This window comes from Aquarana catesbeiana, linkage group LG08 (assembly GCF_042186555.1).
Source record: "Aquarana catesbeiana isolate 2022-GZ linkage group LG08, ASM4218655v1, whole genome shotgun sequence".
NCBI lineage: Eukaryota > Metazoa > Chordata > Amphibia > Anura > Ranidae > Aquarana > Aquarana catesbeiana.
In genome coordinates this window covers 226,533,086-226,559,885 of record NC_133331.1, presented here as the reverse complement: position 1 = coordinate 226,559,885, position 26,800 = coordinate 226,533,086, and the positions used below count along the sequence as shown (strand labels likewise).

The window sequence follows — 26,800 nt, the reverse complement described above, 5'->3', positions numbered from 1 at the left end:
CTTTGTGTAGCTCTAAAACATGACATTTATTCCCTTGATTTCAAGTAAATATAAATTATTTGTATTTTCTGAATTAACTTGGTTTCCAATATTTTATTTTGGTTAAGTTTTTTTTTTTTGGTTGTCTTTTTTTTGTTTTTGTTTAATTGGTCACTTCTCTCTCTTGTTCCTCTGGATCTGCACCTCATATTGTGACAACATATCTATTACTTATCGATGGAAATACACAGTGGTGATGTCCAGATTCAAACTTTTAATTTTATCCAGAAAAACGTTTCTCTTTCTTATTGTCTCTAAAGTCCATTGGATTTTACAGATTTTTTTCTTTGCTGTGTCATATTTGCTTATTATCTTCATTATTTTAAATACTAAATCTTTGAGCTGTGTTGTCCAGGTATTGATCGCTTTGTGCTGGGTTTTAAGAGGATAGTAATTCATAGTGTATTTAAGCTGTCAAATTCAGTCACTTTCCATTAGGCATTGACCTTACATTTTTGATTTTTTTTCCTTCTCCTTCTACCCTCTTGATTTATAAACCCAAAGACCTGTAGTCAAGAAATTTCCTGTGTCCTCTGATTGCCTGCTTGGATGTAACTATGCGTCCAGGACAATATTAATATTCCAGGCATGAATGATCCTGTATTAGCTTTAAAAAGCTATCACTCTTCTAAGTCACGGTGGAAGGTTATAGAGAGACAGATACTATAATATTGTCTCAGCTCTTGTAAATTGTACTTTAAAATTAAACAGTTCATTGATTTTGTGCGTGTATACTTATCAGTGTCAATAGTCCACTGTGTGAAATTATTTAATTATGTTCTCTATCACTGCTATGGTATCCTAAATGTTTTTCATATTCTGTTATATGTAGCATGCATATAGAAACTAAGTATGATCACCTGATTTGCAATATTCCTAATCCATTAAATCAATGTAGTAGACTTGCATGGCCTGTTAAATGTTTTGTTTGCTGTTTATATTTAGTTATCATGTTATTGGTCTGTAGAACTTTTTATATGTTTGCAAACTTAGGTTTCTATGGATTGCATGAGGGAGATTTAGATAAAGTTTTTAGACTGCCGACAACTACCTATATTGGGGGTAATGAAACGTCTCTGTCACTACGAGAGATCATTAGAAGATTGGAGGTAAATGATTTTTCTTTAAAACAGAATGTCCTACTTTTTATAAAAAGTACCATACATCTAAAACATTTGTTACATGTATATAAAAACCTTTTGCTGGAACTGCAGTATATGACACCATATGGCAATTTGTAAAATAAGTTAGGCTTAATGTAAGAGCTCACTCAGACGGAAGATGAGTGCTGTCCTCTTTTGAAGCCCATGGAGGTGAATGCACATGGAACGCCTTCAAGATCACAATTGCATTTCAATGTTTGACATGGGGCAGGAGTAGGTGCATGGATCTGAAACCAGAGGCTCTGCTTTCAGATCCGTACATCCGCTCCTGCCCAAACTTTGATATGTGATTGTGTCCATGCCACCGGTGCTGCTTGTTCATCCACTTCTGTGGGCTGCGTGCACTCATCTTTAAGGTGGATGCACACGCATCTGCCGGCAGCTCTGTATGGAGGATGACACTAATCTGCCATCCGAAATGAGCCTTTAATCTGCCCACTTATACTCATCTTTGCTGTGCTCCCATGCCATTTTGTTTCTCCTTAGGAGCTGCCTTGAAACAAGTGGTACTTGTGAATTGGGGTGTGGGTTTCTGTGAGACTCTCTCACTTTGCTCATTTACTCTCTTTAAATAGCATAAATAAAGGCATAATTCAACAGGTATAGGTCTTGTAATGTCAAAGACAGGTAGCAGAACTGAGAACTTGGGTGCAGAGATCTTATTACCTGAGTTCTGAAAAACGACTATTCCCTAGATTTTTAGGGATATGGTGCCTGTCGTACCCACTTACACCCACCATATGTTTAATAAGTCATTTATTTTTGTCATCAATACCAAATCAAAAATATCAGCTGTTGTTGGAGTGACTTTAGTTATACAGTCAGTGGCAAAAGTATTGGAACCCCTCAGTTTTTTTCCCAAAAATCCCTGTTACATATTCTTATAAATGATAAAACAAATAAAAATAACATAATTATTGCCACTCTTTATAAGTTACAGTGGTTGTAAACACTATAGGTTTTTACCCTAATGCATTCTCTGCGTTAAGGTAAAAACCCTTGCACTGTCTGTTCCCCCCCTCCCCCTCTCTAACACTTACCTGAGTCCTTTATCGATCCAGTAATGTACCCGGCTGCGGGTCTACACTTCCCTCTTCCTGGTCTCACAGAATTTGCTGATAACAGAGGGAACAATTGAGGAGGGAGTGGGGGACAGGGCTGAGCTACGCTGTGTATGTCTATTGTTTATATATGTTCTGGGAAAAGGTTGCCACCATCCCTTTAATATTCATATAAAACTTCCCTTTATTACAAAATTATTAAAAAATACATGTTCTTAAAAACACACATTTTGGCATGAAGGATATTTTACAAGTATATACAGATAATCATAATACTGCATATGTTATGAAGTTTGATATTCAGCAGATTGCTTGCTTTATGGCATCATACATCCAATACGTTTGCAGATTCATTCAATCCTAATGGATAGTCAGATGCCACTGTGAAACGTCAAAGAAAACTTCCAAGAACATATTGTCTATATGCTATATATTATTACATCAGAATTAAACCATTTTATCACAACATACAGTGCCTTGAAAAAGTATTCATACCCCTTGACATTTTCCACATTTTGTCATGTTATAACCAAAAACGTAAATGTATTTTTTGGGGCTTTTATGTGATAGACCAAGACAAAGTGGCACATAATTGTGAAGTGGAATGATAAATAGTTTTCAAATTTTATACAAAATTAACAAATATCTGAAAAGTGTTGCGTGCATTTGTATATAGCCATTCTGAGTCAATACTTTGTAGAACCACCTTTCGCTGCAATTACAGCTGCAAGTCTTTTTCGGTATGTGTCTACCAGCTTTGCACATCTACGGTAGAGACTGACATTTTTTGCACATTTTTCTTTGCAAAATAGCTCAAGCTCTGTCAGATTGGACAGAGAGCATCTGTGAACAGTATTTTCAAGTGTTGCCACAGATTCTCAATTGGATTTAGGTCTGGACTTTGACTGGGCCACTCTAACACATGAATATGCTTTAATGTCTGTCCTCCAAAACACAACACACGGTTGTGTCTCTGGGGGCTGAATACCCTCTTTTATATAGGGCTCTTAGTTGGCCCCTCCTGGAGATAATGGTACCAAATTGGGTATCTATCAATTGTGCAGGTGTGCATAGCCAATGATGTCACTTCTGTTTCTGGTGCATGTGCCAGTAGTCCTGCAGACAACATCTTTGAATGGGGATGCCGCCGACACTGTAAGGGCATCTCTCCCATGATATTCTAGGCTGAAAAGTTCTGGGCCTCTGCCAAATCTAGGGGCAAATAGTGCCCCCCCCTCCACCCCGTCTAGGCAATCAGCCCAGAAAAGTTGCCTTTGGGGTACGCCCTTCACTGCAGCAATTGCTGCAAGATCCAGGCTGGGCATGGAATAAGGATTCCCTCTACTGAAGAAAGAGATAATAGCAGCATTAAAAGATATGGTTTACATTTTTATGTGCATAATTATCACAACATTTCAACACTATTAAATATTATTGCTACCCAAACCAACCTTTTTCCTACACAGTTTAGATGGAACGTTTTAGTTAATTTATTTTAATGGGGTTCTCTAAGGACTATCTAACCTAGAGTGGCTGTTCTATTTGAAGCTGGAGATTATATTTTACATTATTTTATACCATATAGACAGTTTTTTTTGTAATGCCTAAGACTGGTAAATTATTCCATCTTTTTCTTAATCAGTTTTGCCAGATCGGTTTCATTTAAGCCTGGCGGCGGTGTCGCTTTTAGCCTAGTATTTCAACGCATTTCTCGTTAGAGAAGATGTTTATTCCAATCTCCCCCTATGAAGGGGATATGGATTCTGTCCAGTGCCACAAAGGATACTTTTAGGCATCCTATAATTGTGTTTTGTGGTCACATGTCTCCCTACCGGCAGGTATAGATTCTCTATTTTCATGCTTTGTAGGTGTTTTGACATTTTCCCACGTAGAAGGAACCACATTCACATTGAAGTAAATATGTGACTTTCCTAGTGCGGCAATTGACAAAATGCCTTGGTTTGAATTTTTTCCCATTGGGCAATATGAATTCCTTCTCTTAATGGTAATAGTAAAAGGTAATAACTGTGGGGGGGGGGGGTGAGCTAATGGAGAAAATGAAAATACAGTTGTTAGGTGTGGGTAGGATAGGCTTCTCTGAAGAGAAGGGTTTTCAGGGATTGTTTAAAGGCTAATAGAGTAGGAGATAATCGGACAGATTGGGGTAAGGATTCCATAGGATTGGAGAAGCTCTGGAAAAGTCCTGGAGGCAAGTATGGGAGGAGGTGACAAGGGAGCAAGAGAGTAGGAGGTCTTGAGAGGAATGAAGAGAACAATTAGGTTGGTATTTAGAGACTAGGCTAGTGATGTAGCTTGGGGCGGCGTTGTGGATGGCTTTGTAAGTAGTTGTTAGTATTTTGACTTTAATTCGTTGGGTGAACGGAAGCCAGTGGATAGACAATATGAACAACTTCCACATGGGAGAGGACCCAGATCTTTGCAAGGGTCCTTCCTCCCCTCCCTCTTATATTCACTTCTGACCAGGTTATCTGTTATGGAGCTGGCGCTTTTGTAAGTTATAGAGGGGGTTGGTGTCACAAAGTGCCCTACAAGGGGATCCTCTGATAGTATTGGCCAGTGTTTAGTGATTATGTGGCAAATTTCCTGATGTTTGTTTGAATATTTGAGAATTAATCTTGTTTTGTTATCCTTCCTTTGTCCCTTTTTGGTTATTTTGAAAAGTAACTCTTCTCTCTTTTTATTCTTTACCTTATTGAAAGCTTTTCTTAGAGTAGTCCTTTATAGCCTTGTTGAAGTAACCTCTCAGTCAATTCATCCACTTCACTTTGGAAATCTTTATCATTACTACAACTTTGTTTTAGTTGTAATAACTGACTGTAGGGTATTGATTTCTTTAAGAATTCAGGGTGAAAACTCATACAGGATAGTATTTCCTGCAGTTTCTTTTCTATGGAGTTTACTCATAAGATTCCCTCCTGTTTTTTTACATATTGATACATCAAGAAAGTTAACTTCTTGATAATCATATTTCATGGTAAAGGATACATTTTGATCATTGTTCATTTCCCTCAAACATTCCTGAAGAGGAATTTCTGGGCCATCCTAGATGAAAAGCTTCCCAGCCGAGGTGGCACCGTTTGTTTGAATGCAGAGGCCGAGCGTGACGTCATAAGATGGCGCCCGGCCTCCGAACGATCATAGAGACTCCGGTGACCATCTGGTCCACTGGAAATTTCTATGGTCACCATCGGGGGCCTGCAGATCCTGTCTCCGACTCACCGATGGAAGTGGTGAGACGGTAGAAGCACCGGAGGGTGGCGGGAGGGGGGGAGTCCCTCTCACCGCCCGTAAGAAAGATCAGGCAATGGAACAGCCGCTATGATCATTCTTATGGTGTAGGGAAATCGCTGGCTGAAAAAGCCGATATCTGAATGATGCCTGTAGCTGCAGGCATCATTCGGCTATACCCCCGCAAAGTCAAGGACATCATATGTTGGCTGGCGGTGGGTAAATGGGTAAAGTTCATGTACGTGTAAAGGCAGGCATCCCAATACTTTTGGTAATATAATATATAGACAATATGTTATTGGAAGTTTTCTTAGATTTCTTAGTTTTCCTGAGATAGAGATTAATTGATTGCATGAATCTAGAAATGTGTTGGATGTATGATGCCACAAAGGAAGCAATCTGCTGAATATCAAACTTCAAACTTCATAACATATGCAGTATTGGAGAAGTACCATTATTATCTGTATATACACTTGTAAAGTGTCCTTCAGGCCAAAATTTGTCCCTGTGTTTTTAAGAACATGTATTTTTTAATAATTACGTAATGAAGGGAAGTTTTATATTGAATATTGATTTGTTGGTGGGGTTGCCAGCAAAATTCCAGAGGATTACAAAACAAAAAGCGCTGTGTATATCTATAGATCAGTACCGGGACAGGAATGTTCAGCTCCCAGGGCAAGAATCCAGAACTGCGCCCCCCTCCCCCACTGGTAATACATGCTGTAGAATGGGTGTAGCACTCTGCATTTATTCTTTGCCCCCTTGCTTCATTGCACCCAGAGCAGTTTCCTCTCCTGCCCACCCCTTGTCCTGGCCCTGCTATAGATGCACAAAGCGTGGCTTTGGAGCGAGCCTGCGGTGTCTGCCTCCAAGCCGCTTGCTATGGGGGCAGACACAGAAGAGGAGGAACCCAGAGCTCTGGTGGGGGACCCTAAAAGGGCAGGGTTCTAAGCTGCTCTGTGCAATATTGCACAGAGCAGAGAAGTATAAACCAGAGTATTCATTTAATAAAAAGAGACTTTACAATCCCTTTTAGTCTGTATTTAATTTTAGTTATCTTGGAAGCAGACTCTTCAATGTAATTAGTATCACAGGTGTCTCCAATGTAATCAGTCACTCTATTTAAAAGGAGAAATGTACTCCAAAGAAAAGCAGAACTGTCTGAGGATTAGACAAGCATAGTTTAGGCTACACAACCGTCTCCAAAGATTTTCAGGTTTTGCTTACCATGGTGGCTATTACCATCATGAATTTGGGACTGTGGCCAACCTTCCTAGATGTTGCTGCAAGAGGAAAATGAACCCTAGATTGAGCAGAAGCATAACCTTATTGGTGGAAAAAGAACAAAGGAAAACTTTAAAAAGATCCTGGCTGGTCTGGTTAAAGGTTCAACAATATTAACTGCTTGCCGACCAGCCGCCGCCTACTAAAACAGGTTGGCATGGCTGCACGAATCGCCGTAGCTGTACATCGGCCGCTTTAAGAGCTCTAGGGGGTGCACACGCGCCCTCAGCGCGACGCCAAAGCCGGTGCACGTGCCCGGCGGCTGCGATGTCCACCAGCGACCTGTGATCGCTCCTCAGAGAGCCAGAATGGGGATCTGTCAATGTAGCCAGGCAAATCCTCATTCTGTAGAGAGAGATCTGCTGTTCCTAGTGATCAGAAACAGCGATCTCTTTCTGTCAGTACACTGCCCCCCCCCAGTTTGAAACACCTCCCTAGGGAACACTTAACACTTTGATCACCCCCTAGTGTTAACCCCTTCCCTGCCAGTGACATCTATACAATAATTAGTGGCTATTTTTAGCTCTGATCGCTGTATAAATGTCAATGGTCCCAAAAAATTGTCAAAAGTGTCCAATTTGTCCGCTGCAATGTTGCAGTCCTAAAGGGAGAAAAAAGAAAAAAATGTGGCACCTACACACTGGTAAGGTATGGAGCCGGTGCCCTACAAACAGCTTAACTAAAACACAATAGAATATCTCGCATTATAAAATATGAATCCATATACAATAAAGAGTCCAAGGGTGAGAAATTAAAAAGAATATTGCTTGTGAGTGATATGTGAACCACCTTCACCAGCGTAGGGCACTATAGTCTCTGAATAAATGCTAAACAGCAGATTATTAAAGTTCCAGATTGGATGATGTATGGATGAAGCAGCTCTAAAACATCACACCACAGTGTCTTCACAAACGTGCAAATCACTCAAACGGTGAAGTTGGAGGCTTACCGGAGGGTTTGAACCCAAAACAGTATATACTGTGAGGGTCAAACCAGCTTTTATTGCATAATGGCAGTGGTGGGAAGACCTTGACAGCGTGAAGGGATCACAAGGGGTTCATAAAGATGTGTCTTCTCCAAACGTAACAGAGGATCTCCCCGTATATGGCTCATAAAGAATATAAAAAAGGCCACATAGTGTGATACCGTAAAAACCGTAGTTTATTTAAAAGGAAATACACTTACATGATAAGGATGATAAAAAGCGCTTGTACATAAAAGAAGGCGGCAGTGGAGTCCTCTCATATTCTTTTTAATTTCTCACCCTTGGACTCTTTATTGTGTATGGATTCATATTTTATAATGCGAGATATTCTATTGTGTTTTAGTTAAGCTGTTTGTAGGGCACCGGCTCCATACCTTACCAGTGTGTAGGTGCCACATTTTTTTCTTTTTTCTCCCTTTAGCGCTACACGTTTTGTTTTCTATTCGATATATGTGCAATTATTCTAATGCTGTGTTAGCGGCTCATTATTATCATTCGTGAGTAAGCGCAAATTTGCCATTTGGGTTGTTTTAATGTTGCAGTCCTGCTAAAAATCGCTGATCCCCGCAATTACTAGGAAAAAAAACATTTATAATAAAAATGACATAAATCTATCCCATATTTTTTAGATGCTACAACTTTTGTGCAAACCAATCAATATACGCTTTTTTTTACCAAAAATATGTAGAAGAATACATATTGGCCTAAATAGATGAAGTATTTTTTTATTTATTTATTTTTGGATATTATAGCAAAAAGTAAAAAATATATATTATATTATAGCAAAAAGTAAAAAATGTATATTTTATATGATATATATTGTATATATTTTATATATATATATTTTTTTTTCAAAATTTTCAGTCTTTTTGATTATAGAGCAAAAAATAAAAACCCCAGAGGTGATCAAATACCACCAAAAGAGAGCTCTATTTGTGGGAAAAAAAGGACATCAATTTTGTTTGGTTACAACATCGCACGACCGCGCAATTGTCAGTTAAAGCGACGCAGTGCCGTATCGCAAAAAATAACCTAATCATTAAGGGGGCAAATCCTTCCGGCCCTTAAGTGGTTAAGTATAATCTTTAATTTCTGTCTGAGGCTGGGTTCACAATACTAATAATTCGATGCAGTCCCCCCCCATCCAATTGGGGTCCTGTACGTCTTCTGGTCTGCTTCAGCCAAAAATTCGGACTGAAATCACACCTGAAACGGTGAACAGGGACGCACCGGACCCCTTCTGTGAGCCGCTCCGTGCTTCAGTGTGAATCCAGTTTTAAGTAAAGTGGCCTCCATGATAGAAGACTTACCCCACCTCTGATAGACAGACAAAAAAAAAATCCGACTTGAGTCTGCTAAAATGCATGTTGACAAGCCACAGCCCTTCACCGAGAGACTGTCCTTTGAACAAATGAAACAAGGTTAGAGCTTTTAGTTAAATCCCGAGAGACCCATGTTAACAGAAGAACATTTAATGTGAAACATTCAAACATTTCCAAAGGGTTAAGGGGTTACTTTGCTATCAATAGGACTTGGCAGTATGAAATTGGAAGATTTTTAAGGCATTGTGGAGCAAAACATGCCAAATGTTAAAAAGTTCTGTCTGTGATTCTTAGATATATGGTTTATATCATAGTTCATTTGCAGGCAATGGCACCATGGGTGTCCGCAGCATAGGGCAAGGGGGGGCAATTGCCCCCCCCCCCTGGAATCGTAAGAAGCTAGAGGTCGACCGATATATCGGAGAAGGGAGGAGGAACGTGGGGTTCCTCCTCCCTTTTCCACACTCTGTTGGCAGAGCAACGCCGCGGTGTGTGAAACTGTATGGGGACAGTGAGGAGCTGTCAAAATTGAGGTTGGATGTCGGGTGTGGGCGGGACCCAGCTATCCAACACCAGCCAATGGGATGGGATCTGGGTGTATGTGGCCCCACCCCTTCCTTAAACAGCCCAATCATTGGCTGGATAGCTGCTGGGTCCCGCCCACCCCGGGTCCCGCCCACCCCGGGTCCCGCCCACCCCGGGTCCCGCCCACCTCCGACATCACGCTGAATTTGTCCTCTCCCCTCTCTCTCTCTCTCTCTATACAGTTTCACACAGTTACACTATCGGCTGTGAAACCTGCCTTGCCATCCAGTGCCACTTGCCAGTCCCATCCAGTGCAACCTGCCAGTGCCAACCAGTGCCTGCCAGTGCCACCTGCCAGTGCTAATCAGTGCCACCTGCCAGTGCCATCTGCCAATGCCTGCCCGTGCCACCTGCCAACACCATCTGCCAGTGCCACGTGGCAGTGCCACCTGCCAGTGCCAATTAGTGCCATCCAGTGCCAACCAGTGCCACCTGCCAGTGCCAATTAGTGCCATCCAGTGCCACCTGCCAGTGCCAATTAGTGCCACCTGCCAGTGCCAATTAGTGCCACTTGCCAGTGTCACCTGTCAGTGCCAGTGCCAACCAGTGCCACTTGCCAGTGTCACCTGTCAGTGCCAACCAGTACCCTCTGCCAGTGCCAACCAGTGCCACCTGTCAGTGCCTGCCAGTGCCACCTGCCAAAAAAAAAAATTGGCCTAAAATATCGGCCGCAAAAATCGGCATCATATATCGGCCACCCCGATTTCTAAATATCGGCATTGGCCAGAGAAAAACCCATATCGTTCGACCTCTATAAGAAGGTGTTGAGGAGTGAAGACAGTTGCCCTGTGTAACGCAATGGCTGCTGCGGCCGCCTCCGCGGCAGCTGTGGACTTTTTTTTCTACGTCTGCTGGCCTGGGGCGGCTCTTCGTCTGTTCCAACTTATCACAGATTGATACAGACATCCATCCCTCCCTCACCCCTGGCCCGAACATCGGATTGGCTCTGACTGCCGCTCGGGCCTCTGCTCAACATCTCGGCTGTTCCGGAACGTGATTGGCTGCCTCAGCCTGTGACATTGCTATGCCGATCCGGCCGACGTGGCGCTGGCTCCTCCCACAGGTGCGTGCAGTGGTCGAGAGAGAATACGCTGCCAGTGCTATCGCGTCACTGAAGAACCACAGGTAACATCACTGCAGTGCCACTATGCCAGTTAGGAGGAGAATATATATATATATATATATATATATATATATATATATATATATATTGCTTGGAAAGTTGGACAGCTGAGCTATTGCTGGAAAAATATACTTGTGTTGTGTGTTATAATATCTTCTTCACCTTGTATGGAAGTTACTCGGTCTCTCAGGCATACCAGTCCATGATGCCCATATAAATATAGCCTAGAGAATGTACATCTTTCTGTATTGCAATGAATTGCAATACATCTGTTGTGGCCATATTTTGATCTTGATGAAAACAACCTATAGAATAACTCTACCATGAGACTGCTAGAGGTGTTCTTGATACACCCTGACCGTCCCTGTTGGACACAGCAATGGACAAAGCAAAGACGGGAGACATCTCGTGGTGAACGGAGACGAGGAACTTGCTAACACCCACTTTAACCGCCCTCCCCCCCTTACCTTGTCTGGGCAGCTTTCTGTGCAGCTGGAACGCCCTGGGAGGAGGTCCCCCCCCCCTTCTATCTCCCTCATCCTCACACTGAAAGGATCGCAGCAAGGAGAGATAGCATCCTAGGCATCTCCTACTAGATTAGGTGACCGTTGGAGGCTGCACAGGGAACGATACTCTAATGCACAAACTTTTGCTGTAAATAATATGTCATTAGCCCCCCCTGTGGAGACCAACAGACGCTCTGAAGAGTCACATGAGCTCCCTGCCGGGGGTTTGGTGGTGTGCGGGGGGGGGGGGAGGGGGTTTGGGCTGGAGATGCTGGAAGTCATAATCAGCAGAGATATTTAGTGTTATGGCTCCTGTAAGCTGAAGGTAGATGACAACTTAAATCAAGACAAGGTGGGAGTATGTTGGTTGGACGAAGGCTGTGCGGCGCACTGACTGTAGTGGTTGTGCAGAGGGAACTTAGTTTAATGCCCCTTCTTACTACGACCCCACTTATAGTCATTGCAATGTTGGAATGTTGCCTGCAGCCACCGCCAGTAAACAGCACATAAAGAGATATGCTGACGCCCGTTAGCTGGGCTCTACCACCACCGTTACACTCATGAAGGGCATGATTGTTTGTTCAGTATATCGTTAAGCCAACCAGTAATGTGGTTCTTGGCGTAGTGTATGGTCCAATTTAGAATGTTTATCGGTTGATTGATATGACTACAGTAATGCTTATGATGCCCAGAATGTATGCGCATACATACCCTCACATATACAGATTTAAGTCCTACACTAGAGACGGAGTACCTTACGCTCAGAGTGCTACTTTCAATTTAGATCCGAGGGCACGGGGAGGACATAGCCCTCCTCCCGAGGTCCTTGCTAGACACTTCCCCAATTAGGTAAACGCCTTCACCCGGATAATTCTGGTGGGCGTTGAAGTAAACTTCAGCTATATAGTAGTTAACCACTCGGTGGATTGGGTGGACTGGGGGTTTTTCCTGCACGACACCCCTTGCAACTTTAGAGTGGCTCCTTATCTTATCTTAAATTTTCCTCTCTTCTAGTCTACTACTTCTTCCTTCCCCACACCTCTCCCCTTCCCTTCTCTCCATCCTCATATTTGTAATTTACTCTCGCGAACATGGGGGTACTTAATATCGTCACCCTTAATGCAAAGGGACTTAACGTCCTGGAAAAAAGGAGAATGTTACTAAACGACATGAGACACATGAAAGCTGATATAGTACTAATACAGGAGACGCATTTTAGAGAAAACAAGTTCCCAATATTAAAAAACAGGTACTACCCGACAGTATATCACTCCACCCACGTAGACGCTAAATCCAGAGGAGTATCTACTCAGATCTCCGCAACGGTACCGTGGTCGCTAGTGGACAAAAAGACAGACCCGGCGGGTAGGTTCCTTTTTCTGAAGGGCCTGATAGGCGGAGCCAAAGTGACCATCGCAAATTTCTACGCCCCAAATGAACACCAAGACACATTCATGAAACGACACTTAAAATTACTACAGAATTTCGCTGAGGGCCAACTGATCATAGGTGGGGATCTTAACATTCCCTTGATCCCGGTAGAAGATACCTCGACAGGCACATCCTCCACCTCACGAGGCACACGCAGGGAAATGCTTTCGGCCCTCCATGCAGCACAGCTGATAGATACCTGGCGCCTCTTTCACCCTGGGGAACGAGACTACACTTTTTTCTCTCGTCCACACCAGGTATATTCGCGTATTGATCTCTTCTTAGTACCACACAACCAACTCCGGGCGGTTAAAGACACGGCCATCGGATCCATTACATGGTCTGATCAGGCTACGGTTACCATGCAATATGACCTTACTGACTTTTTTAAAGGACAAAGAAAACCCTGGAGACTAAATGAAAGTCTTCTACAAGACCCAGACATAGTTGCAGACATCACGAAAGAAATCTCACACTACTTTCACACCAACACCTCAGAGGATGGAGACGGTGGACTAATTTGGGAAGCACATTCGCGGAGTGCTTATCAAGCATGGGGCAAGACTTAAAAAACAAAAGACAGCACAACTATCAACACTATTTGACAAACTCAATAAACTAGAATTCACCCACAAAATGACACCGTCCAGACCCCTGGGTAGTGAATTAGATACGATACTTATGCAAATAACAGACCTACTCCATTTTAAGGCTAAGGCGGCTCTCCAGATTTCCCGGAAAAAGATTTACGAATCAGGCAACAAATGTGGCAGATTACTGGCCCAATCTCTAAAATCGCAGAACTTGGCATCATACATCCCGCACATTAACTCTTCAACGGGACAAAGAGCTGCCTTACCCCAACAAATCACACAAGAATTTAGGACGTACTACGAAAACTTATACAATTTAAACATGTCACAACCCTCCCCAGAAAAAATCACAGAATATATAGCAGACTCCAAAATGCCTTCTCTATCGACTGCGATGCGAGACCTACTAGACGAGCCCATAACATTAACAGACATACAAATGGCAATAAAAAATACCAAGCAAGGGAAAGCCCCGGGACCTGACGGACTTACGCTCCAATACTACAAGACACTACTCCCATCATTAGGACAACACCTGACCAAACTCTTCAATGACCTAGGTAAAGGGAAACTATTACACAATAACACGTTACAAGCCCAAATAACAGTAATTCATAAAGAAGATAAAGACCCAACCCAGTGTGGTAGCTACCATCCAATATCCTTACTGAACACGGACCTTAAACTGTTCACAAAAATATTGGCCACTAGATTACAACAACACATAACCAGTTTGATTCACCTCGATCAAGTAGGCTTCGTCCCAACTAGAGAAGGGAGGGACAATACTACTAAAGTCCTGAACTTACTTTATAATGTCACGGAAACAAGCACGCCGACGGTTTTTCTCAGTACAGATGCCGAAAAAGCATTTGATCGGGTAAACAGGTCGTTTATGCTTACAACGTTAAGACACATAGGCCTAGGGAATACTATGCTAAATTGTATCTCAGCAATATACACCGCACCGACTGCTAGAGTAAGGGTGAACGGCGTAATGTCAGACACCTTCCAAATTTCGAATGGCACGCGTCAAGGATGCCCGCTTTCACCCCTCCTTTTTGCACTGTCATTGGAACCATTCCTTTGTCACATCAGACTGAACCCGGACATTACGGGAATTACCATAGACAATACTCAGTATAAGATATCTGCATATGCAGATGACTTGATGTTCTCACTAACAAATACGGCTATTTCCCTCCCAAACCTGCTAAAAGAATTTACCGTATATGGGACCCTGGCCTTTCTGAAAATTAACCTGGCCAAATCAGAGGCTATGAGTGTAGGAATCCCTTCATCGCTACTCACATCCCTTAAAGCCAGTTTTAAACTGAAATGGACAGACAAAGCCCTAAAATATTTGGGCACATATATCCCCCAAACAATGTCGAAACTATATGAAATTAACTTTCTGCCACTCCTTACAAAAATAAAAACACTGCTAAATACATGGCAATCCGGCCTATATTCCTGGTTGGGGCGTTGTAACATCCTGAAGATGTCTATATTACCAAAAATATTATACCTAATGCAGGCCATACCGATACGTATGCCCCCCGGATTTTTCAAACAAATACAAACAATATTTACTGAATTTGTCTGGGCTAAGAAAAGACCCAGACTGCCCAACAAATTACTTGTGCTTCCCAAGGCTTTTGGGGGGTTGGCACTACCCGACATACGCGCTTACCATCAAGCGGTACATTTGGGAAGACTCAAAGATTGGCGTAGACATAGGGAGACCAAATTATGGACCCAACTAGAGCAATCCCACACCAGAGTTCCGCTGGGAGGCACTCCGTGGTGTTACCGGAGTCTACCAATAGAACTTAAACGACATCCTCTGATAGGCAACACAGCCCGAATCTGCGCCAAACTAATCTCTAAACCAAACATCTCATCTCGGAACTCGTCCCTTTATCCAATTATAGGACACCCTCTTTTCACACCTGGTTTACAGGATAGAATTTTTCAGAAGTTGGGAGAAACAGGTATACATATGGCCTCCCATTTTAGTACGGGAGGATGCTGGAGAACATACGCGGAGCTCTCTGACCCATTAGGGATGTTCCCTTTAGACTTCATGCGGACGCTTCAACTCGGACACTTCCTCCATTCCATCCCACCCCCCCACAGACGTAGACCAAGGACTCACGACCCTAGAAGAACTCTGTACTGACACGGGCATTTTATCACATACACTCTCACTGATGTACAATCTTCTGAATACACCTCCCTCGAATTACATACCCCCGGGTTTGACCAAATGGGAAGAGGAGCTAGACTGCAGTTTCAACCTCACGCAGCGACAACGCATACTCCGTTTCACACATAAGTCGTCCATTTGTGCTAAAACCCAGGAAACAAATTATAAAATACTCTCTAGGTGGTACAGAACCCCAACTACATAAAATATTCCCTACTACATCTGAAGTATGCTGGCGTTGTCAAAGAGACAAGGGAACTTTGTTACACATATTTTGGTCATGTCCCAAGCTCTCACGATTTTGGAGGGTAATACACGAGACTGTACAACTGTTCACCGACCGGATAATTACAAAAGACCCAGCATCCTTTTTACTACATGCCACTGATATCCCAGACAAGGCGTACAAACGCTCAGTCATACGACATCTGTTAGATGCAGCCAGAGCCTGCATACCTCTATGCTGGAAATCCACCACACCACCGACTATAGACATGTGGTTGGGAAAGGTGGAAGACATAAGAAAAATGGAAGACCTGATCTACACGGCACAACATAGGGAAGAAGCATTCTCTAAGACCTGGCAATCATGGTCGATGTTTATATACTCGGCGGCAGGTCAATCTTTGAGAGGAACAGAAGACGCCCAGTGAGTGTGCGGGTGTACATGCTATGACGCCAGTATCCCATGAGCAGTGACATAGCATCTTAGGAACACGGATGGTTTAGCCCTACATGTTCGCGAGACCCATTCCCCCCTCCCCCCCCCAATCCCCCCAATTTTTCAAATACTAACCCCTCTCTCTCCTGCACTTTCCTTTCTCTCCTTTCCTTTCCATTCTGTTTCTAGCATTCTTTAATTTCTTTTGATTTTAATAAATAAAGAAAATAGAGGACCGGCGCAATGGGAGTCAGTACTGTAAGATGACATATGGTTACTAGATTACACAGTTTAACACACTACAGACTTATAAGTATTGATGTATTGTTATGGAATAAAAGGTTAGATGTTGCTCTGTTGCAAAGAGATATGCAAGAATGTTTATCACTATACTGTACCTTGTGTGTTACCTGATGCATGTATTTCTGTATACCTGTTGGCCCATGTGGGCCGTGTTCTCCACTTAAATAAACAATTTAATAAAAAAAAAGAAAACAACCTATACGGTATAGGCTGTTTTCATAAAGATCAAAATATGGCCACAACAGATGTATTGCAATACATTGCAATATAGAAAGATGTACATTCTCTAGGCAATATTTATATGGGCATGGAGTGAAGCTGAATTATCTCAAGAGCTATTTCACACTGCCATCTGGCCGCGTTATCGGTAAAGCGCAGCTAGTTTTAGCAACGCTTTACCATCGTTTTAGCGGCACTATTCGTCCGCTAGCGGGACGCTTTTAACCTCCGCTAGCGGTCGAAGAAAGGGTTAAATGCGACTGTGTATCACCGCTGCCGAAGGGCCCCCCCCCCCCCCCGGAAAAAGTTCTGCGGACGCCCATGAATGGCACTATGATTTAAACCATATATCTAAGAATCAAACTATAATTCAAACCATACATCTAAGAATGTGAATAAAAAAATGTAGCACTATAAACCCTAAATACAACCTTTAGGTTAATACGGTGATAAAACCAGTGTTAGAATCCCAGTATCAAGGGATATAAATATTTAAACCCTAGAACTCTAAACGTTTAGAGTAATAAAACAGTGAAAAGATCCCAAACAAATGGATATATGCAAATGTGATATGATCAAAAAAAATATAAATAATACAGTACATAAATGTTTAAATGAAATCAAGTGATATAAATAAGTGTGATATAATCAATAAAACGTATAAATCATAAATGTAATACAGCACATATGTGTTTAAATGAAATCAAGTGATATAAATAAGTAAAAAAAGTGAAAAAAAGAGAAGACATGATAAAAATTATATAAAAAAGGTAACCAGTGTGAATTAAAGCGCCAATGTGCAAACAGAAAAAATTCCAATAAGCAAACAGAAAAAATTCCAATAAGGACAGCAGTCCAGACATACGTTAGCAAAAATGTATGCAAAAGTCCAAAAATATAGAGGGTATGCTCAACACCGAGACCAATAATCTTGGGACATCAACAATTGAAGCTGGGATAGTAGGAGAGCCACCACCAAAGATCTTAAGGAGGCTTGCCAGATGTTGGTGACTTGGAGAGGCGTATACCACCCAAGTTGCAAAGGCTTTTACACCAGCTGACTGGAGAGGTACATCTCTTTAGGCAACACCTATGGATCCCAGATCATGACAGCAGCTCAGCACCAACGATCTCAAACAGCAGCATAAGGGTAACACTCCAATAAGGGGCTCCAAACCGGTATTCACATCCCATGCGGAAATAAATAAAAACTTGCATAGTGTGATACCGTATAACACTTCATACCGCTATTGTTCTTGTTATGCTTTTGATGACCTTTTACCATGTGAGTTTATTTTTAATCGTTTTATTAAATCTTTGTTATACGGTATCACTCTATGCAAGTTTTTTATTTATTTCTGCATGGGATGTGAATACCGGTTTGGAGCCCCTTATTGGAGTGTTACCCTTATACTGCTGTTTGAGATTGTTGGTGCTGAGCTGCTATCACTTGATTTTATTTAAACATTTATGTACTGTATTATTTACCGTATTTATCGGCGTATAACATGCACTTTTTCCCCTTTAAAATCAGGGGAAAATCGTGGGTGCGTGTTATCCCCCGCCGATTGTGAGCCTTTTGGCGGTTCTCGGCCGCTTTCGCCCATTCTCAGCGGCTCTCGCAGTCCCGCATGAGCTGCCGAAAGCCACCGAGAATGGCCGAGACACGCAGAGAATGGCTGAGAGCGGCTGAAAGCGGCCGAGACACGCCGAGAATGGCCCAGAGTGTCCAAAAGGCGTCGAGAGCGGCGGCACCATTTTTAAAAGGCAGCAAATGACACGGGCAAGGCTGCAGATGGACACTGACAATGGCTAGGCTACAGATGGACACTGACAAGGCTGCAATGATGGACACTGACAAGGCTACACTGACACTGACAAGGCTACAGATGGACACTGACAAGGCTGCATTGATGGGCATTTAAATGTAAGTTTTTTTGCCTTAAACTTCCCTCCTAAAAGTTTTTTTCCTTAAAATTCCCTCTTGAACTTGGGGTGCATGTTATACGCCGATAAATACGGTATATTTTTTATTGATCATATCACATTTGCATATATCCATTTGTTTGGGACCTTTTCACTGTTTTATTACTCTAAACTTTTAGAGTTCTAGGGTTTATATATTTATATCCCTTGATATTGGGATTCTAACACTGGTTTTATCACCGTATTAACCTAAAGGTTGTATTTAGGGTTTATAGCGCTACATTTTTTTATTCACAATTTATTGCTTTGGTCTATAGCTGTGTTGGCTGCTGTTTACACCTATTATTCACACAGCGCTGTATTTTTCTTATTATATGTATACATCTAAGAATGGTTGAAAATGAAACACTGAATTGTTTTAAAGTGGCCTGCTCTGAGTCCTGCACTGAATCCAATAAAACATATTTGGGAAAAGGAGCTGAAACATACAGTTTGGGGAAGTAACCCATCAAACATAAAACAATTGGAGCAATTTGCTCGATAAGAAAGTGCTCTATTGCAGTTATTGCCTCAAAGGGCCTAATTAGGGGTAACCATAATTATGCCCTTGACATTTTCATTTTTATTTATTATAGTTCTAGTTAGTTATTAAGCTTTTAGTTAAATCCAGAGAGACCCATGTTAACAGAAGAAAGTCAAATGTGAAACATTCAAACATTTCCAAAATGTTAAGGGGTTACTTTGCTACCAACAGGACTGGGCGCTATGAAATGGGAAGTTTATTAAGGCATTGTGGAGCAAAACATTCCAAATGTTAAAAAGTTCTCAGTTTCAGGCCATGGCACTATGATTCAAACCGTAAATCTAAGAATCTAATTATGATTCTAACCATACAACTAAGAATGTTTGAAAATGAAACACTGGATTGTTTTAAAGTGGCCTGCTATGAGTCGCTGAACTGAATCCAATAAAACATCTTTGGAAAAGGGAGCTGAAACATACAGTTTGGGGAAGGAACACATCAAAACCTAAACAATTGGAGCAGTCAAAGGGTGTAATTTGGGGTAACAATAATTATGCCTTTGACATTTTCATTTTTGTTTATTATTTGCAAGAATATTATAAACCATAAAGTAAAAACGAGGTATCTGCCCTATTGATTGTAGGATTAAAAAATGTTGATTGTGTTTGTATGCTATACATGCTCTTGTACCTTGCAGAATTCATACTGTCAACATATTGGGCTAGAATTCATGTTCATCAATGATGTAGAACAGTGCCAGTGGATTAGACAAAAATTTGAGACTCCTGGCATCATGAGGTTTACCAATGAAGAAAAAAGAACACTTTTAGCAAGATTAGTGCACGCTACAAGGTATTTGATTATGAATTTTATGTTTTTTTAATCTTGTTTTATAACCTAGTTATCATCAGTAAGGCTTGGCAGAGCAACACTGGAAAGCCAGCGCTCACTGTATGAAGAGTGTGCAGATTGCTGAATATTGGTAGTTATCTCATAGGTTGAATATATATGCAGAGCTGAATGGAAGGACTGTTGTAGTCCATTAGGGGCAGTAAAGTACATGTGAATGAGAATGGGAATATATGGAGACAGCCTGGGTATGCATCAGGAGTGCAAGATAACAGTAAAAAAAAACTTGGTCATAAACAATTTAAGTTCCTCAATGGTCAGGCAAGTTACAGAAACTGGTTTGTAGCAAGAGAGGTAACAATAAGCCGCCCTTGGTTCTCTCTTACTCCACTGCGCCAAAGACTAGTGACAAAACTAAATGATTGTTGTGTAAATGAATACAAGATGTGTACATACACAGTGTACAGTGAAAAGCTGCCACTTAAATAAATGTGTAAATTGTTCTGAATCCCAAAACTATACCTCTCACATGTGTACAGATAGAGATAGTGACGCTAATATTTGTAAAGATGAGTCAAAACAGCATGATACCGGTGACACTCTGATTATATACAAAAAACAGTAATAAAGATAGGACTATAACACCCCGTGAAAAGTGTCAGTATAAAAATAAAAACACTACAAACATCATAAACTGTGAAAAGTCCATGGAAAAAGTTCACATGAAAAAAATCCAGCACAACAGGAGTTTTTCAATCTTCCTATGTGATAGATCTTCTACTCTTCAACCACACCACTGTGATAGTGACACCACTCCCTCTGAAGAGCGCACTCACCTGAATGTATAGCCTCCCACTCTCGTGTTTGGCAAAACAGCATTTGAACCACACCTGGTGGTGTGGTGGAAGAGTAGAAGATCTATCACATAGGAAGATTGAAAAACTACTGTTGTCCTGGATTTTTTTCATGTGAACTTTTTCAATGGACTTTTCACAGTTTATGATGTTTGTAGTGTTTTTATTTTTATACTGACACTTTTCATGGGGTGTTATATTCCTATCTTTATTACTGTTTTTTGTATAGAATCAGAGTGTCACCGGTATCATGCTGTTTTGACTCATATCTTTACAAATATTAGCGCCACTATCTCTATCTGTACACATGTGAGAGGTATAGTTTTGGGATTCAGAACAAGTTACAGAAACTGTATGCACACTAAGATCCAGTCTGATAACTTAAGGTAACTGGCAGGCAGTAAGAGTAGTGGAACGGAAATGGGGAAACATAACCAGGTAATGAAAGTCAGAACTTGGCAGTACATGGCCTTCCTGTGCTCAAAATAAGGAGTATAAAAACTGCAAAATTGAAGATTATCTAAACCTAAAAATAAAGGTAAACACAGGCAGATATGATTGAAGTTGGCCTGTGTGATAACCATGGCTCCCTCCATAGATAAAATGGTGAGTGTAGACACCGGAGACTGGAAGTGTGCAATATGCACGTTAATTGGGTAAAAAAAAGACAAAAGAATCTGGGGAAAAAAAAGAAAACTAAGGCTCCATTCACATTTGTTAATGGGGCTGTTAGCGATTATTTCTTGGCAATTACTCCCTACAGCTGGGTAGCTGCTATCTTTTGGTTTAAGGGCCTGCTGACTCTCAACAAGCCATGGCAGTATGCAGGCAAAGAGGTGGGAGGAATGGGATGGAATTCCAAATCCCTCTAGGACCCCCTGCATATTTTGCTGTAATGGTTCTCGTAAGGGTCAGATTAGCTCTAAATCCCTGCCATTATCTGGTATATCCACTGTGTTTCAGGGGTTCCTCTGGTTCCCCATGAGGGAGGACTGCTACAAGAATTGGCGTTCTCCAGCTGCTGAACATTCTCCAGCTGGCCATTCATACTTGAATTAGACCACAGCGGTCCCAGTGGATGAGATTCTGGTATTTAAAGATGCCATAGATAAGAGTTTGGAGGCCCTCTTTAAAGCATCCTTCTTCTTGGTAGGAGTGGCTCTACAGCCTGCTGTGGCTGTGGTGGAAGTTTGGAAACCTCTCAAATTTTGGCCAAAGTGTATGCTTTGTACTGGAGAAGCAGATCCAAGGCATCCTGCCATATGGCAGTTCCTGGAAAATTTTACTTACGGAAGCTTTCCCAGTTGAGCACCATGTCTGTCCAAACAAGACTTGGATTCCTTCATCTAGACGGGATGACCCATAAAGAAGGCAGTGACAGGTAAGATACTGGTGCCGCCCTCATAATTCAAGAAGAGCCTCAAGCTCCAAGCAGAAGCCTACATCCCAGTTCCATAAGGAGAATTGGACCCCCAAGTCCTCCAGATCCAGAGGCAAATCCTTTTTACAGTAAAGGGGTGTCCCACCTCATAAGGGAGGGGAGATGTCTTTTGGCCTTCGTGGCTCTCTGGCCTCTGGAAGTCACAGGTGACTGGGTCTACAGTGTGGTTTCTAGAGGTTACAAGGTGGAATTTCACTTCTTTTCTTCTCCGTGCTTAATGTGCTTGAGGGTATCCTTGGACATATAAAAAAGAGCGTCTTTCTTTGCTAAGAAAAGACTGCTGTCCCATGAGGTCATTACACCTATGCCAGAAGAGGAGAGGTCTCACAGCTTCTATTCCAACCTTTTTATGATTGCCAAGTCAAACAGATGTCCAGCCTATTCTGGACCTCAAGGGTCTCAACAAATTTCAGAAGGTACAGAAATTCAGGAGGGTGTCTACACAGTCAGTGATTGCCTTGCTTTATCTGGGAGACTACCTGGCATCAGAGGATATCAAGGATGTCTATTTACACGTACAGGTTTTACAGCCTCACTAGTGATTTCTGCAATTCACAGTAAATCGCCACTAACAGTTTGTGACATTACCTTTTGCTCTTTCCACTGCTCCCAGAGTGTTTACCAAGATGTTGGCTTTTAAACGTTTTAGGTTTATTGTGGACCCACGGTATTGCCATTGTGGGTTATCTGCACAATCTGCTTCTCAGAGTTCAATTGGCTTAGATGCTTGGAATCTTCAGAAGTTTGCTCTGGTTCCAACAAAACATCTGGAGTAAGTAGGATTAGTCCTTAACACAGTACAGGCACAAGTACTGCTTCTGTCGGAGAAATGCCTGCCTCTTAAAACCCAGGAGTCCCTGAAGATGTTGGAAAGTTTCTCTATTCTGCATAAGGGTGCTGGGGAAGATGGTAGCTGCTTTCGAAATGGTCCCATATGCTCAGTTTTATTCCAGAGCTTAATATTCTGTTGGTTCGGGACAAGCTCCAGGAGTTCTTGGATCAGCCAATGCATCTGACTGCCAAGGCCCGACCGACTTTGGAATGGTGGCGCGCCACCAAATGCTGTAGATGATCTCTCCTTCTGATGAAGTGGAATATCTTGACAATGGGTTCCAGCTTTTTAGCTGGGGAGGTGTTGTGGAGAACCTTTTGATTCAGAGAACATAGTCACCAGAAAAGTGAAGGTTGCTAATCAAATGTCATAGAGCTTTCAAATTGTGAAATAAATGGCTTAAAGCGCTGATTTGAGTAACAAACAACCTACAAACTATAAATAATGTGACTAATTATATTCATGAAATACAGCTGCAACTATTTGTAATGTGTTCTGGAACCACATATATAATGAATAATAAAAATAATAATAGTGCGCTAAATTTTGAATATAAACTTAATAATATACTCCAGTGAATATGTGACAAACCGTGATCTTAAAAAATATATATAAGCAAAAAGTCCACATACACAGTGAAGTAAAAAAACTGTTGATTGCATAATCATCATGCAAGATTGCTTAAAAATGCTTGCTTTTAATAAATAACATTGTGTACACTCACATTTGAGCAGAGATAAAACCAGCATTGAACGATCGGTTAAGTATTAGATGTGGTATTAGGCTGGTGGTATTTAGCTCTCCCTACTACACATCCAGAGTAATGAGACACCGGAAGTGTCTTCATAGGCTCCTCCCGATGCGTTGCGTCACAGGTCACGTGACTTTCTCAAGGGAAAAAAAACTGTGATGTGGAGAAAGAAATTGTCTATGGAAAGGTCCTGGTATTCCTGGAGCCATTAGCCGAAAACTTTTGTGTACGACCGAACTGACCCGTCTGTGGATTTTTATTAAAAGTGCCAATAGACCCAAGGGGGTCTTTTTGATTGAGGTGAGCAGGCATTGCACATGGAGGTGGTGGTGATTACCTATCAGCACTTATTTCTGCAGAGACTGTCACAGAGCATGGATTGAGTTTATTCATGTTTCTTCAGCAATCAAGAGTTTTTTTATTTCATTGTGCATGTGGACATCTTGCTTATATATATTTTTTAAGATCGTGGTTTGTCACATATTCACTGGAGTATATTATTAAGTTTATATTTGAAAATTAGCACACTATTATTATTCTTATTCTTCAGGCAATTCAGATGGCTTTCATGCATTGGTCTGCCTGCCTTCCCGCCCCCCCCGTCAGGGGCAGTTGGACAATTCCATGGCAGTAGAATCCAGTACATTAGCCAAAAAGGGGGGATTTGTAGTTGTGTTGCTTAGGAAGAAGGGCACTTGATTTTGCCTTTTAATGACCTTCACATTTTGGCCTTTTCGCAGCTAAACACATTCCTGGTGTGGAAAGCTTAATCCAGGGGGCCCTTTACCCACTCAGATGTGGATCTTTTAGCATCCAGATTCATCAACGAGCTTGACAGGTTTGTGTCCCGGACCAGAGTTTCTCAGGCATTTGCAGTGGATGCCCAGATAAAAAGTTGGAGGACGTTCTGGTGATTCTGATCTCACCTGTTTGGCCAATAACATGGCTTGTGGACTTTGTAAATCTCTTGGCCAACAAGCTGTGGGCTCTTTCAGTTAACCCAGACTTGCTGTTGCAGGGTCCGATTTGCTATCCTGCTTTATGGTCACTGCCTTTGATGGTATGGTTGTTGAAGTCCCAGTCCTAAGGGACAGGCAGATGTTTCTCACTTTGTATTTCTTACCCTTCTCAAGGTAAGAAATTCAAACTCCAGGAAGGTGTACCATTATGCATGGAAGGCTTATTTTGCCTAGTGTGAGGCTTGTAAGTTTGATCTATGACAGTATGTTGTGGGTTGTATTTTCTCAATACTATTAGGGATATATCTCTGTCTTGGCCGTTCTGTTTCTCATTCTGTTCAGTGCCTCATTCCTTGGTAAAAGCTTCTGTGCAGGGAGTCACATGGATTATTCCTCCTGTGCGACCTTTGTCTCCGTGGGACCTCAAAGCATAAGTTCATCTTTGGTCCACATGGCCATATTGTTCATGCACAGAATTATGTGAATGAATGAACTACATCTACTGTCAGCCTCTGCGATTGATGACTTGTAGTTCTCAATGAACTGCGAGGGCACTGGTGAGCATCTTCGCAGTTCATTGATTTTTCCTTCCATTCAGTAACTGCCTGTATGAGTGTCTGCAGGATCCTGGTATTGCACCTGCGATCTGCTGATCACTGTTGTAATTCCTTACAGGCTGCAGAGTAAAAAAATAATAAATGCAATTTTTTTACCTGCAAAAATATGAACTTTTTTTTTTTTTTTTTTTGTGAAAGGTGAACATGGCCTTTAATTTGGTGCTGATTGTTTTGCAGATTTCTGTTTAAGCCTTTCTCAGAGTCTTGGTTTCCATTACTTGACTTAGGGTATTGAAGTGGACTGCACTCTCCTAGAAGGAACATTTTTCTGATTCTTACCAGGATTAGGTGGTGTTGAGAACTCAGTCTCTTTTTTTACTTATGGTGGTTTTTCTACTTCCAACTAAATCAGGACATTTTATTGCCATCTTTTTGTCATAATCTTAAGCATCCTAAGGAGAAGGTGCTTCATTTTTGGATAATGTTCGAGCTGTTTGAATGTATCTGATGTCTCCAGCTTGGTTTTGACAGTCTGAGTCCCTGTTTGGTTGTACCCGAGGGTCCTCAAAAGGGTCAGGCTGCTTCTTGAGCCACTACTTCTTGGTGGAATTGTCAACTCATTTCTCATGCTTATTGTATCAAGGGCAAGGTTCCTCCTTTCTTGGTCAAGGCCCATTCCAGCAGGGGTGTCAGTGCTTCCTTCCAATTAGCCATCAATCGTCTGTTTAAGCTTGTAAGGCTACTGTAAACTAGTGTTCTCTTCAGATGTTAAGAAGTTTTACCAGATAGATGTTTACACTTCTGCGGATGCCAGTTTTGTGTCAACATTTTTGCAGGCGGCCTTGTAGTGAAGTTTTCCCCTATTATGATTGGGTTTTGGGCATGTTAGCCTTGATGTCGTGGTCACCCCTCATGTTGAGTTCTTTTGGGACATCCCAGGTAGTCATGAATATGAGGTGCCTTTTAATGTACAATTAAGAATTAGGACTTTTGATTTACTTGTAATGTTAATTTTTTTTGGAGTACATCACAGGACATCGGGATCCCCTCCCCCTTGTTTTGTTCCTCATTGCTTGCCACCAAAGTGAGGTTTGGCTTAGCTGGGAGGAGATATCCTACCTTTTTTTGGTCAGCATCCATTCGCATGAAGGTGGCAGCATAACACAAGTAGTCATAAATATGAAGTGCCCTGTGCCCTGTGTCCTTTTATGGGCTCCAAGAAAAGCTTCTTTATATATCCGTCCAACACACCCAAGATTTGTGATCTGTCAGGAAATCCAGCATGACCGTTACATTTTTTTTTTTTTTTTTTTGAGATTGGTCTGCCATTGATGGATAAAATGTGACCTGGATGCAGTGAATGTTAACAATCATT

The 26,800-nt window shown here is 41.7% G+C and overlaps 1 protein-coding gene across 4 annotated transcripts in view; it reads left to right on the top strand.

Moving 5' to 3' along the window:
• OGDHL (oxoglutarate dehydrogenase L) overlaps nucleotides 1–26,800 on the top strand; it is a 295,821-nt gene that overhangs the window by 118,043 nt on the left and 150,978 nt on the right. For 3 of the 4 annotated variants that reach the window (XR_012235706.1, XM_073596903.1, XM_073596904.1), the window contains exons 5-6: nucleotides 1,033–1,148; nucleotides 19,880–20,034. Coding sequence is in view for 3 of the 4 variants with exons in the window: in XM_073596903.1 (XP_073453004.1) it covers nucleotides 1,033–1,148; nucleotides 19,880–20,034 (271 nt within the window). In the remaining variant the exon portion in view is untranslated. The remainder of the gene's footprint in view (nucleotides 1–1,032; nucleotides 1,149–19,879; nucleotides 20,035–26,800) is intronic. The other variant, XM_073596906.1, reaches the window with a different exon arrangement.